Source organism: Lingula anatina, chromosome 6 (genome assembly GCF_051362555.1).
Source record: "Lingula anatina isolate TDL-2025a chromosome 6, LinAna3.0, whole genome shotgun sequence".
NCBI lineage: Eukaryota > Metazoa > Brachiopoda > Lingulata > Lingulida > Lingulidae > Lingula > Lingula anatina.
In genome coordinates, this window is record NC_141772.1 from 11,971,598 (window position 1) to 11,986,314 (window position 14,717).

At 37.6% G+C, this 14,717-nt stretch overlaps 2 protein-coding genes across 2 annotated transcripts; one reads left to right on the plus strand and one right to left on the minus strand.

The window, feature by feature from the left end:
• Positions 1-4,397: 4,397 nt before the first annotated feature.
• Positions 4,398-9,069, plus strand: LOC106170664 (uncharacterized). The gene is made up of 6 exons (XM_013550637.2): positions 4,398-4,551; positions 4,895-4,996; positions 5,823-5,857; positions 6,480-6,650; positions 6,936-7,139; positions 7,674-9,069. The coding sequence occupies exons 1-6, from the start codon at positions 4,475-4,477 to the stop codon at positions 7,907-7,909; spliced, it is 825 nt and encodes a 274-aa protein (XP_013406091.2). The 5' UTR covers positions 4,398-4,474; the 3' UTR covers positions 7,910-9,069.
• Positions 9,070-9,137: 68 nt separating this feature from the next.
• On the minus strand, positions 9,138-12,817 carry LOC106173583 (uncharacterized). Its single transcript, XM_087015572.1, has 6 exons — positions 12,356-12,817; positions 11,957-12,181; positions 11,314-11,487; positions 10,712-10,882; positions 10,072-10,278; positions 9,138-9,821 (listed from the first exon to the last, which is right to left on the minus strand). Exons 1-6 carry the CDS (start codon positions 12,603-12,605, stop codon positions 9,589-9,591), a joined length of 1,260 nt encoding a protein of 419 aa, XP_086871698.1. The 5' UTR covers positions 12,606-12,817; the 3' UTR covers positions 9,138-9,588.
• Positions 12,818-14,717: the final 1,900 nt, after the last annotated feature.

The window sequence follows — 14,717 nt, forward strand, 5'->3', positions numbered from 1 at the left end:
ACAAGCACAGCCGCAGACCAATATGACTTTGTGCCGAAGTTTGACGACAATATCACTTCTTATTTCGTGTATCATTCAGCCCGGCAGAGGCGCGGTGTACTGCCCGCCCTATTCGAACCACTTTGAGTGGGTTGGTCCATATTGTTTGCGTTTTGAGAACTTCTATAAGAAATCGTGGTACGATGCAAAACGTGAATGTGAGGCGAAGGGAACACATTTGCTGGTGTTGGAAACCACAGGAAAACGGGACGAAATCATACGTTACTCAGAAAAGAAAGGAAGTAAGTATAACCGTCTTCGAACTGAAATAATGGTAATTTGTAATGTTAATTGTAATTTCCATAAATGCAATTTTATAAAAGACAATGTTAATTGTAATTTCCATAAATACAATTTTAAAAAAGACAGTGTTATGGTATATTTGCCATATGTTTCTCGACAACATAAAGGTCTGTTGTAGCTTTAAAATAAATCTTCAACATAGCGATTCGATTGCAATCGCAAATTATTTGATAGCAATTGCGAAGGATTTTATTTCAATTGCATTTGCTTAAATATACCAAAAACAGAAGGGCAATCTTGACAAGCAACATTTTTTCAATCTTAACAAACAACATTTTGCTACTCAAATCCAGATATTTGAATATTTCTAACGCATATTTCAGACTGGGAGTATTACTGGGTAGATGGAACCAAAGTGAACGGCAAATGGATCTGGAGCTCGACAAGAAAGCCACTTTCGACAGCTCTGTGGATGCCAGAAGAACCAAATGGCGATGGCAGTTGTATGCAATACTATAGCGATTTTAATGATAGGCAGAAAGGCCCAAAAGGTCTGAATGACCGAAGTTGTTCTTTGGCGTACGAATTCATATGTGAAGACGATTCGGGTGAGTAATAATTAAGATATACTTCATTGCAATAAGAACAACATTACTTTAGTGAAATATTTTAACACTGAAGCTAAAGATACAGAAAATATAATAATGTCAGATTTAAGTAATGGATATGAAAAAGGATGTCAAACCAATCAAAACGTACTTTTTACTAAAAATTGTAATTACAGAAAAGGAAGCAAATCTGCATTTCGAATAGAGTGATCCAGCTCTAAATGCAATGACCACACAAAAACTGGATATGGAAGACGTTTTCAAAAATATATTTTAAATTATTACATCTTTCATCAGACAACAGCTTAATATTGAAAACGTTTTCACCTCCAATATTTCGATGTCTAGCATAACATCTTCATCAGAGAATGAGGCTATCCAGGTAAAAACTTTCTCAGCATTAAGCTGCTGACTGAAGAAAAATTACTTCGTTCTTATAACATAACACAGTTGATGAAGTTCTCTGTCTGTCTGTAATCTAGTTAATGGTATGTGGGGAGCCTGGGGAAGTTGGACAGCTGTTCGGTAACCTGTGGTTCAGGGCAACGCTATCGCACACGGGTCTGTGATAATCCCGCACCAAAGGGAGCAGGTTCCCCCTGCAGTGGCCTTGACCGACAAACTGAACACTGTCACCATGGAACATGTCCGGGTACGTGACTTATTTTTACAGGGGAGGAAACAGCCGAGTTTTAGTTCCAAAAACAGTGCTCTAGTGAGCGTGACCTCTCCCAGACACATATTTATGGTCGGGTGCTTTCCTTGCAGTCGCCTTATGTTGACATTTATCGAATATATTGTTTTCCTTCCAGTGTTGGTTTGAGCATGGCTTTAAATATTTATATCACCCTGTTTTTCATATAGTCGATTCACATTTATATAGGGTTATCTAAAACCGAATTCATACATATTGTCACAGTCTGCAAAGCATTATACTTTGATGAAATTTTCTTCAAACTTCGTAATAGCTTAAATGTCTAATATGAAGACGAATTGAATATGAAACATAAAAAAATCAAAATTGTTGACTTTGGACATTAATGTTGATAACTGCAGTTGATGGAACCTGGAGTGTCTGGACGCAATGGTCAACGTGCAGTAAAACATGTGGTCAAGGCCACAGGACAAGACACAGGGCGTGTAATAGTCCACCTCCAACCAATGGTGGCAAGGACTGCCCAGGACAATTAGTTCAGGTCGAAACGTGCAAAGGTCAGCCGTGTCCAGGTACGTGTACAGGGTTGGTATTCCGATATAGTAAATCACATAAACCAGCCATCTGTATATTAATAATTAAAATCATACGTACACATGGATTGCAATTTGGCTCTAAAATTTTATATATACTTAACTCAAACTAAAAACATGCATTGCTCTTTTCATAACCACGGGTATTTCTGCTTGTATGACATATATATATATATATATATATATATATATATATATATATATATATATATAGGCCTATTTTTTTCTCTTTTTACTTGTCATTTTTTTTATTTATTTCAGCCAAGCTCTGCCCTGCTGGGTTCACTGAGGCCACCGATAGTTTGTGCCTGTACATCTCCGATCCACAGACAGAGCCATACAATTATTTTCTGTCTATGAAGGTGTGTGCCTCGCTGTCTCCGCTGTCTCGCCTGATGACATTAAAGAACATATACGAATACCATAACATCGTCAGGTTCTTGTCTACAGCGGCTGAATACTGGATAGGTAAGTCTCAGCCCAGTAAGTGAGGGATAGATAAGAGTGCCAGCGTATTAACGATTTAACAAAAGCTTGTCATGATAGTCAAATATAATAATAATTATAATAATAATAATAATACATTTTAAACTACCCTATTACAAAATGATATGACTGATCTGTTTCTGGAAATGTTATCCCGTCATCTGTGACATGAAACGACTTTATCTGTGAAATTTACATTTCAAAATAATAATAAACCTTAGTAAAACTGGCAATGTAAAATTATTATCTAATCAGGTGATGACACTACAAGCAGCAGTGATGCCAGTACCAAGCTCGGTGGTGGAAGCTTCGCTCTCTGGGCAGCTGGATATCCGTCCTCGCTATCCCTTGGCAATTGCGTTGACTTAAGCGGAAAGAGTGGAGCGTTTCTGTGGCAAGACGCCCCTTGCTGGGAAAGAAAACCCTTCATTTGCGAACTAAGACCCAAAGATGGAATGGCACCTATTGTTGGTTAAATGGCAAAAGTGTTAGAGTTCATAGCTCATTAAATAGCTCAATTGCTTTGATGAAAATATCTTTGTCCAAGCACACAGCATGGTGGATAGCAAAACAATAAATTTTTTAATTGGAATCATGCAGACGTTGAACTTTTGTTGAAATATTATATTTACTTGCAATATCATTGATTGCAAATGACCGTCTGGCGAGAATATAGCCCTAAGGTAACACATTCCATTTCCGATGTGCTAAGCACAATACGCTGTTTACAGAAACCTCTCGGCTGGATGGAACCTACGGTACAGGGTTGTTATCAGAAACTGGCCGTACTCAGAACAGTGGACTAACTGTTCTGCGGGTCAAATATAGCGACCCACTAAAAACCTTGTTGTCTAATCCTCTGATAGTCACTGAATAGATTCCCCATGGGGACGTTTCCAAGTGGGTCGGCCATATTTGACCCTCGGACTAGTTAGTCCACTGTTCCGAATGAGCTCTTAATGCACACACCCCCTCCTCGGCAAGCTCGGTGGATCATTTATAGTTTAAATTAGGAGACATATCCCACTTTTAGCACCACAAACATTTAGCATCTTATCTGCCTGCATTAATTGTGCAATTAAAAATATCGCCAGACAAATCACACGTAATTAAATTCTCCAATCCCATGTTGGATGTGAGCAAGATTAAATGAATCATTCCCTGTACGTGTGCACGAGCAAAATCCGCCTTGTTTCTATGTAAACACTAGTTTCTTTAGTAAACGGTGTCTTAGAACCATGTCACAAACACAGACACAAACTCCTTTTTTACTTCACTGGTACGTGTGACCCCATCTTCGTCATTTAAATGCTAGGGGACCATTCCCAGACCCTGTGGATCTGTGGATCGATCTATCTCAGAGGGGATTCTCGCTTAATTGCAATCAACTTAAGCGGTTTAAATGTCTGTCACGGGGTAATTAACTATCGTTTAGCAGCTTCAGTAGGCGTGTCAGACATCTAAGCCGCTTAAGCTGAACGCAATTTCATGAGAAACCCATTGGAGATGGATCGATCCCGTTAGATCGATCTAGGCATGGGAACCCAGTCTAGGTCTGTACCTGTTTACCAGGACGTTTGTCTAGTTTTTTGTAAAGTTTTGCGACAGCTGTTATCAAACGTCTGCTAATTGGTCGCTTAGTTTGCTAACATTCCACCGTTGATTCAGATCTTACCTTACACCTACACCAACTACGAACGCCATTAATCCCATGCAGTTAAAAAAAGGCCAATTTATTCAACTGAGTTGTCCTGAAAAAACTTTGCTCCCCTATTTACACTGTAAGTTGTGTATTCATTACACCATTAGATATCACTGCAAACAGCGATACCACAGGTGTTGAAAATATCATGGAAGACAGCAGTAAAAAGGGGATATTCCTCTTCTTGTTAGTAGTTCTCGTTTATTGGGTCCATTTTACGCAAGGGTAAGGTGATTTCACAGTTTTGTTTAGGTACTGACACACGCGTAAACAAACGCACACATACATGCAAATCCACGGATTTTTAGCATTTTGTTTGATAAAGCAAACGTTCAAATGATTTTAAGTGTATGGTTAATTTATTATTTATAGTAATATCTAAAAGTATTTTTTCAGTATACTCTTGAAATATAATCATGTTAATTTCGCTTCCCCCAAAACATTTGCTGCGGAAGATGCGTACATATTTGCAGAAAACGAAAAAAGTTGTAATGAAATGCAATTTAATGTTAACAGCATTTTGCAGTTATTGCGCTGTCTGTTCTCACATTTCATAATTTCTACACAGGGCGTGTTATCCACCAAGGTACGGTATACAGACCCGCAGCACTCGTCAACGGTACACCACGGGCTGCGGCTTCTGGGGCTGGGGACGATGTTCAAGATACCGGTAAGTCGCTGTTCAAAGAAATGTGCAGAAACCTCACGGACGCGATACGCGGTTTAAAATATATATTATGGTACAGTGGAGTTTAGTATAACGAAGGTTTTTAGGCGTTTTGGAACTTACGTACGCTACAAATAAATTCTGCTTTCGTGGAGAACAAAGTTAAGGCAATTCACATGCATATGTTAATGCATATTCTATAAATTTTCAACTTTTCGTTTTTTAACTATATCACTTACTATACCATTTATAAAATAGAGGATACGATGTTTGTTTATAGAGTGATTGCTTTATTGGGTGGTTGATCATCATAATGTGTACATGTAGAGTTATTTAACACAATGTTCATAAGTCTATGATGATTAATATTCACATTTATTCGTGTAAAAATATTGCATGATGCTATCATTTTGACTAAAGAACTGTGCATCGTTTGTTGCGTGAGTGGTGAAGTTCACCTCTAAATATGCGGACGCGTTTCTGTATCACCGAGACATTTAAAAAACGGGTCACTCACAACCTGTTACCATGCACTCAGTTCTGTATCAGAATAAAAGAATCTGGTCATGCCTAACGTAGAATGATGTTTACATATTATTCCGAACGTCCCAAATGAGCTTCAATATTTGTTTTTCAGAGAGATGAGTATACTGATTTTAAAAATGTTGTCTTCAGCTCATTTTTCATTTTTCTTATATATTTATTTATTTATTATCATTTCTCTACTCTTCGTAAATGAGGGTCAACTTGTGTCTGTAATATTCTAATATCATGCCAGAAACTTATACCTTTACGATCCACTAAATATATTTACTCACTCATTTTTCAGATATGTAACAACATATCAATGTGTGTTTTTGGCAGGTACGTACACGTGATTTGATATTGGAGAAACTTTTTATACAGAAAAGTGGAAAGTGTCTGTGTCAGTTCCTATACAAATGATGGTGTTGTATTGGTTCCAGTGACTACCATAGACTCTATATAGTGCAGTGCCGTCCGCATGTTGAGAAATTTTGATGTGCTTTGTAACATCTGAAATAAGAATACATGTATACGCGTCAGTCGTTACGAAAAATAATCATACAATACATATCTTTTCCCAATCATACAATTTTAAAAGTGTGCACGGCAACCTGTTGTGCTTGTTTTAAATGGTCCTTATTGATCTCTTTTTTAAAATTTACGATTTATAAAGACTGGTCATCCTACATCATCTGCGTGGAATGCCCTATAACGAATATGATACATAAATTCTACCAACTGCACGTGTTAATGGGTTCCGCTGATTTGTTGTCGAAATCGGTAGTAGGCCTATGCATTTTAAACGCGCAGTTTAAAGTTTTACTTCAATACACGCATATTGACAAATTTATACCTGCAATTAAAACAAGATACTGGAAAGTACAATGCACCGTGTTTGCTGACTTCTTCGTGATTGACTTCTTCTGGAGACAATCAAATTAATGATACATTTACCTTGCAGTTGACGGAGGCTGGGGTGCCTGGTCACACTGGTCAGCGTGTGGAAGCTTCTGTGGTCAAAGCACCAGACTGAGGCTACGATCATGTAATAACCCGCATAAACAAAATGGCGGCCGTGACTGTGTCGGGAGTAATGTTCAAAAAGAGTCGTGTGACGAAGGGTTTTGTTCAGGTAAATGTTGTGTTGTGTTGATTGGTTAAAATAGCTGTCACCTGCAAACACAACACAAAATGCGTCTGATAGAAATTTATAAAACTGCTATATGAAAAACTAGCGAGCAAAATGTTTACAGTAGTACATTGAAATGAGGAGACTTCTCCTAGTTCCTCATGAATTTATATGGGCAAATACCATATAAGAATGCACGTCCGCTTTGCTTTGAAATAGTACTTAAATTTAGTTTTGTCGACGGTCATGAAGCCATCAACACTAATAAAATGAAAAACTTCATTTCAGGATCGCCTTGTCCTAGTGGTTTCACTAAAATCTCAGAGAACTGGTGTCTGTACATTTCCGGTAAAAATGTACTAAAAACCTACAGCGATGCCAACACGTTCTGCACTTCATTGTCAAAACACGCACGCTTGGTGACGATCAAACATAAAGCAGAACAAGATATAATCGTTAAAAAGTTGCCAGCACATGCTGATTGTTGGATAGGTAGGTGGAATCCTTTAATTCAGTTTACTTGTGTGATCTGTGCGAATTCCGGTCGGTCTCTTGCTATATGGCACCCAGTTCGATGAGTGTAGTTGCCTCACAGGATTGATTGATATGTCAATATAGTTTTAGAGTTATTTCATACATATTGTGTAACTTGTAACTGCATATGACAAGGAATTCTAGTGTGACTTTATAAAGGGTTATCCCTATACATTTTCCCTATGCATATGATCGCATTTAGCTGTAATCGCATAATTACATGTAGATGGAAAATGTATCCCACTTAACCAAGTTTTTAATACACTTTCTGAGAAACATATTATGCAATACGAGGTATTGAACTTCGTTTTTACCTTGTTTTGAAATCACTTTTATAACACACAGCCCGTGCCGGCCGGGTTTTTAACTAGGTTTCTTCGTTACGTTAAAGTGAGTTTTAATATATCTGCATACAGAGAGCAATGAGGATTCCTCGCTGTTAGCTTTATTTTAACGGTAACTACATGTTAGGAATTCCGCTGTGTTAACTAGGTCTAGACGACAGGACAACCGAGGGACAGTTCGTGTTCAGCGACGGCACCAAACTAGGGCAAGGGTCCTTCACCTACTGGGAACAGGGCAGTCCTTCCAAAAGTACGTTGGCCGACTGTGTGTTCATAGATGGGAAGGGAGCTGGATACATGTGGAGAGATACCAGGTGTGAGGAGAGGAAAATGTTCAGCTGTGAAATTCGAGCAAAAATGATATCAACCTCCTTAATTGGCTGATCCGTTTATTGATTCCTTTGCACCCAACGGATTTTGTTATGTTGTCGTGTTGTGAAAGCGCTCTTGTGTGTAGAATTGAATACAAATCCCAACAGACAAACGACATTGATTCACCGTTGAATCAACGTTAATTTTGGTGGATCAACGCTGAATCAACGTAGAATCAGTGTCGTTTGCCTGCTGGGAATGCTTTATTTAAAAAGCAGAAGGACTGTTTTTAATCCAACTGCAACGCTCACAAGGCGTTTAAACATTGCTATGCCACTCAGTTTCTTATAATTTGCCGCACATGTTTGGCTAAATATTTGGTGACCATTGGTTTACTTGGTGACTTCTTTAGTTGTACTGATTATAAATCTGCCTATCCAATGTATAGGCTTTGCCTGTAGCACAAATATTGTAACATAGTAAATCTATTCACAATTACAAAGTGAAACTTATATACTTTAAATAGTTAAATACTTACTCGCTGAATGCGTTTCTTCCATGTCTTTTTTATCCAAATTCTGTAATAAGGTTTATGCGTACATTGTATGGGCATCTTGTCTTTTTTAAACCCCGCGTTGTTTTAAATGAATCATTGTTACACTGTAGGTGCTTGACTTTCTACTGTAATTAGTATATCTATCGCTTATCATTACCATAATATCATATCCTTTGGCTAGTAAAGTAATAAAACACCTGAATGCATTGTATCTTTGTTTGGCAGAAAATTCATATTTTATTTCAGAATGTATGCTGTAAAGGTTTAATGTGGATTGGATAAAATTAACCCAAGCTTATGTGTCAACCATGCGTGAGCTAAACAATGTTTTATCTATATACATCGCCATTATATTGGGTTACTATATACACATGTATGAAAGCAAAAAAAAAAAAGCGAGCTGCTGTATTGTGAGCTGCTATTACTGTCATCTAGTCACCAAACAAGTCTTGGTCTCCGGAAAAGAGGCTATTCCCCTGAATAGCCTCATTCCCTGATGAAGATTTTCTGTCAGACATCGAAATATTGAGGTAAACTATTTCAATATTAAGCCGTTGATTGAAAATGAGTTACTTTATTCTTGCAAATAGTTATACTTGTAAAGTCAAAACGTAAATGCTCAATTGCCTTTTGCCTTGTCTACATTCCTGTTGCTGCATAAACGTGTGATCTATAATGTTTGTCTTTAATTGTGTTATTATTCTATCACACCAACGCATCTTTCGTTAAGGATACGGGACCTTGATGATTCATGTAAATTCACCGTATAGATCTTAATGAAAATATAAGCATATTATTAATGATGCATCTCCGAAGATCTACTTTACAGATGTCAAATATTCACCGTATATTTGACATCTGTAAAGAAGATCTTCCGAGATGCATCAGTAATAATGCTTATAGATACGGGACCTGAAATGGATATGAGGGAAATATGCATTCTTTCAGATATAGTCCTATAAGTTTCCTTTTTTCGGTCCAGTTTCTGTTGATTTGGTAAAATACGATATAGTACGATGTATATAAAATATATGAGAGAGAGAGAGAGAATGAGAGGAAGAACTTTAAAACAAATGTGCGAGAAGGGTGCTTCCAGTTTTTATCTTTATTGTATGTCATCCAATATGTGATTTACGTCCACTTTCAAAAATGACAGCCATACGAGCAATACGATTGAAACGACAGCTTTGCCATTTTAACCAACAATAGGCGCGAGTGCATCTTTGGGTCTCAGTTCACAAATGAAGGGTTTTCTTTCCCAGCAAGGGGCGTCTTGCCACAGAAAAGTCCCACTTTTCCCACTCAAGTCAACGCAATTGGTAAGGGAGCGAGCAGACGGAAATCCAGCGTCCCAGATGGTAAAACTACCAGTCCCTAGCTTGGTGCCACCGTTGCTCAAAGAACTACTGCCGCTTGTAGTGTCATCGCCTGGTTAGATAACAATAGTTGTTTTATACTGCCAGTTGTACTTAGGTTTGTAATTTTTATATCAAAATATCTTACAATAAACCCATCGATGACCGGATAAAGTGCCGAGACGTTTTTGTAGCGCAGTTTTAAGCAATGCATTATTATCGTAATAGTTATTATTCTTATAGTTGTTGTTATTATTTTTAGTATCTGACCGTCTAGACAAGCTTAAGTTAAGTTGTTGAGTGTTAACACTGTGTAGATTTACCTATCCAGTATTCAGTCGCTGTAGACAAGAACCTGACCATGTTATGGTATTCGTATTTGTTCCTCATTGTCATCAGGCGGGACAGCGGAGACAGCGAGGCACACGCCTTCATGGACAGAAAATAACTGTATGCCTCTGTCTGTGGGTCAGAGATATACAGGCACAAGCTGTCGGTGACCTCAGTGAATCCAGCAGGACAGAGTTTGGCTGTAAACGGCAAAAAAAGAGAAGCATAAAATGAAATAAATAATTAATAGTTTAAAAACGTATTTTTAGTTATCTAACGAGTCAGTAATATATTTCTCTGGCACAAAAGTGTCACCCCAAACGCAGTGCGAAAAGTGATGCAGAAAATCCTGTCATGAACTAATGTCATTTATTCAACTTCTAAAATGAATTGTGTCACAAAAGAATCACTGATTGTACAACCAATGGATAACCTTACCATACAGTAAATAAATAAAAGCCAAAACTTAATATTCTGTATAGTATCACCTGACTGATAATTATGATACATACAAGCATATACCAGAATGCCAACCCTGTGTGCGTACCTGCCCGTTGACCAGCGTGTCCACATATTCCACACTGCATCACTCTAACATAAAATAATGCATCGAATTTAACGCTGTAAACGTACCTGGACACGGGGGACCTCTGCACGTTTCGACCTGAACTAATTGTCCTGGGCAGTCCTTGCCACCATTGGTTGGAGGTGGGCTATTACACGCCCTGTGTCTTGTTCTGTTGCCCTGACCACAGGTTTTACTGCACATTGACCAGTGTGTCCAGACACTCCAGGTCCCGTCCACTGTAATAGGAAACAAAGCCAAATACAGTTCTCTGTTTTATGGAAATTGAAGAGAAACAGAAGTCACGCACGTAATCACCGCCACGCTAAAGGAGAATGTAGTAAAGCACACTCTACATGTATATCTGGTATAAACTAATGGTGTTTTGTAACGTGAATGTCAAACGTGTAAAATACTACAGGTTGAAATTTATCAGTTGATTCTTAATCAAATACTTGTGTTTTCGATGAAGCGATAGTGAATAATATATTATCATTGAAGGTGTGCAATCATTCTGGTATACAGCAATGTACTTCCAAGGCCACGTGTTGGTGTGTCCGCGTGACTGGAGTTATCATTCAATGTGAACTTTTTTGCTTATTTGCTTGAGTAAATGACACACTTCTACTTTAACATTAAACAGATAAGACATTGTAGTTATGTCACTCACTAGGGCACTGTCCTGGGAAGCAGAGTTCGGTTTGTCGGTCAGCTCCAGGGCAGGGTTTACCTATGCCGACTGGAACTGGGTTATTGCACTGTCGGGTTCTATATCTTAATCCTTGTGCTCCACATGTAAGGGAGCACCGACTCCATGATCCCCACGATCCCCAAGCTCCGTTCACTTAAATTGAAACAGATCGTTACCGTCTTATGTTACAGTGCTGCACTCATCGGTAATTGAGTAATAGTAGTAATAGAAACTTTTTTAAATAGTAAATAAGTAAATATCCTTACTCATTGTGATTGTTTAATAACATATTCACAAAAATTGTATTCATATTGTCATTTTCATCCACACAAGTGGATGCATATGTTACAGTGGAATAAACTATAAACTATAATACGTTTTAAGGGAGTATTACATACAAATAATCCATTTACAGCAGTTCCCACTAGGGATAAGTGTAACAAGAAAAGGACTCAAATAGCACAGAGATTCGCCAAGGCAAGCCAAGTTTCATTAATTTTAATTAATTGAAATTATTAATCAAAGCATAGGTTTAGAGTCGAGCTATGTGTGATGCAGTACAATGATGTGCTGTAAAGAGCACGTGTAAAGCAAAATGGGCACATATATAATTAGCCCATACCTGTATTATATTCACACAAGAAGTTGGAATTGAGTTCACATGGGTAATCATGCAGGTCTTTGCCCCCCATTACTTTAATTGCTATACAGTCTTCTAATCTTTCCGGATTTCCTGGTTCACCGGGGGACCATAAATTTCCCTCCACCTTGGTACCCTTGGAATACCAGATCCAGTAGCCGTTCCCCTGGGGTTCTCTTCCATCCACCCAAGTGGCCCACGTTTCGCCTGAAAACAGAAACAAACGTACTACATGGTGCATTGGACTACTACACAAAACGAATGCGCTCTCGAAATGTTCATTACAGTTGGGAAATTCATACATTTAAGACCACAAATATACGAGACAGCAAACAAACAAAACTCAGTCAAAAAACCCATACTAGCGAAAAAATTGCTAACCGGCGTTTGCTATCAGATAGTTGTAAAAGGCATCTCTCCTTCTGGTTGTATCTGGTACACCTAAGTGAGCTCCCTCCCTCTCACATTGGAGGCGAGCCTGGTCCCACGATAGCTTGATATTCCGCTCATAACGCACACAAACAGAGTCGACCATTACATAGCGGGTTGGACAATATGCTCCAGTTATCCCGGGCGCCATAAAGCAGGAAAAGATAAACCACAGAAATATAGTTCTGTGACTGTCATCCATTTCGGATAGTATGAAAAATATAGTGAGCCTAAAACAGCCATCAGTGTCCTTTTGCGTGATATTGTTACCTTACATCGATAGTGAGGCTACAGGTAAAAAATGCGACAATGATAACAGCTCTAAATGCTATCTTTACACTGGTAAAACAGCTGTGCTAGGATATCTTCGTTCAGATGCAATGCCTTTCGACAAGAACAAAGTCCTTGGCTCTTACTTAGACGTACATGTGGGATTGGCCTTAATTTTCATATGATCAGCTTCCAGTGTGTTAGCTGTAACTTTTTCTGATTATCAGATACGTAGATTCAGCACATATAAAGCACAACAGGTACGTCCATTACGATATTCTTCAACATGGAATCGGTGCTTAAATGAGAACTGCAATAAAGAAAACATAAAATGCATTATTAATTTTGTTAATGATTTTCACTCTTTTTATGTTCGTGACTTAATTGGTGTCGAACACCGCCATTATTATTCTTAATCATGGTAACAAATACCCACAATCATATTGAAAATGGTTAGCTTAATATATGTGGTTTGTTAATTATTATTTACATTTATTTCTAATTAATATTTGTGGTTTCAGATTTTATTTACTTTGTAAACAGCGCTGAGATGCATGTGTAGTGCCGCTTTAAGCGTTTGCCAAAAATTCCTTATCTCACCCACAACCCAGTGGGCAAAATACAGAATGGTATAGAATTTATGAAGCTAATTTATCATAGGGCTCTGTGCCTGTTGTGGAGGATGTCATGACACCAGGGAATTGTGGGTAGATTGAGGTACATGTATCCCATAGTGTACCATTACAATTCCTAAAGGAACACGGAGCCCCAATTGGATTTGCCGAAAATGGGAAGAGTTAATTACCTGACATACTAAAAGCTGACGAGAATTACCCAAGGTTATTGAAGGAAGAACAATAGTTTTAAACTGGTATAAAATTCATATTAAAAACAGAAAAGTACTTCCTTGGTGTTTTTCAAAACAGATTTTCAGCAGTTGGAATTAGCTGTCTAGAATAGATTTTAGCTTCAATTTTGTTTTTTTTTCCATCTGCTGTTTCAAGAATTGCTATCACATAATTTTTATTATATATATATATATATATATATATATATATATATATATATATATATATATATATATATATATCATCTGTAAATGTCCATTAGATAATTTTAGTGCAGTTACACGCTTTATTTATGGTCACCAAACTTGTTCACAAATCGGAGAGATAAAACATTAAGTCAGCTAGCATGGATGTCATAATAAGAATAAGGTGTTTCTAATATGTTTAAAATGCTATGGATATGAAGTTAAAGAGACCTTTAAACTTTAAATATCTAGTCGCATATGTTAAACTAGATAAGATTTCCTCTGAATGTTCCAGTCCTACAGTGTTTTTTTTAAGTGGGGTTTACAATTATAAGATAGAGGTGCTTTATACTCGGCGCAGTCCATTTTACATCTCAGTGAAGCATATATAGTACCGCATCAAGTTTTTTTTAATCCCATCCCAATTATTATATGTAAGATGATTTTATATGTATCTGCTTAATAAAGAAAATCGTTTGTACATTTATTAAAATAACATTTTTGTCATTTCCTGTTCAATTTTGTACTTTAAGAAACAGTGTTTCTGTCATCGCGATCTGAACTCTCGTGACGCCACTGGTGACGTTAGCGGGCGGGGTCCTTGGCATGTCCAGCCTGCAAGAAATGCGCAAACCTTTTATTTGTTGATGGTGGATCGCAGAAAAATTGATTATGATCGAAGTAAAAAAGCTTGCAAAATAAAATCTCAAAGTTTTGGTTTAACAGGTATGTACGACACCAGCTGGTTGTATTTTTTTTTCGCGAAGTCGCACCCATCTTTTATGTCGTTCGACTACCTTAGAGTTGCTCGAGTTAGACTTGCTGGCTTATTGATTTTTTCTGACTCAAGTGAAACTGCAGGTCATTGGTTATATATGATACCCGGTCAATTATCTTGTTTTGAATATGTTTTTAGTTCTCTCCAGCGTGTAGTTGAGCGGATGATTCATTGTCGTCAACAAACCTCTAGACAATTTATTAGTATAATTTATATAACTGTCGTCTAAATTC

Excerpts from the sequence above, each read along its gene's own strand:
- LOC106170664 (XM_013550637.2), top strand. The coding sequence starts at position 4,475 with ATGGAAGACAGCAGTAAAAAGGGGATATTCCTCTTCTTGTTAGTAGTT. Across the intron at positions 4,552-4,894 it reads TGGGTCCATTTTACGCAAGG|GGCGTGTTATCCACCAAGGT; the intron begins GTAAGGTGATTT and ends ATTTCTACACAG. Across the intron at positions 7,140-7,673 it reads ACATGCTGATTGTTGGATAG|GTCTAGACGACAGGACAACC; the intron begins GTAGGTGGAATC and ends TGTGTTAACTAG.
- LOC106173583 (XM_087015572.1), bottom strand. The coding sequence starts at position 12,605 with ATGGATGACAGTCACAGAACTATATTTCTGTGGTTTATCTTTTCCTGC. Across the intron at positions 12,182-12,355 it reads CTATCTGATAGCAAACGCCG|GCGAAACGTGGGCCACTTGG; the intron begins GTTAGCAATTTT and ends TTCTGTTTTCAG. Across the intron at positions 11,488-11,956 it reads CTTGTGTGAATATAATACAG|TGAACGGAGCTTGGGGATCG; the intron begins GTATGGGCTAAT and ends TTTCAATTTAAG.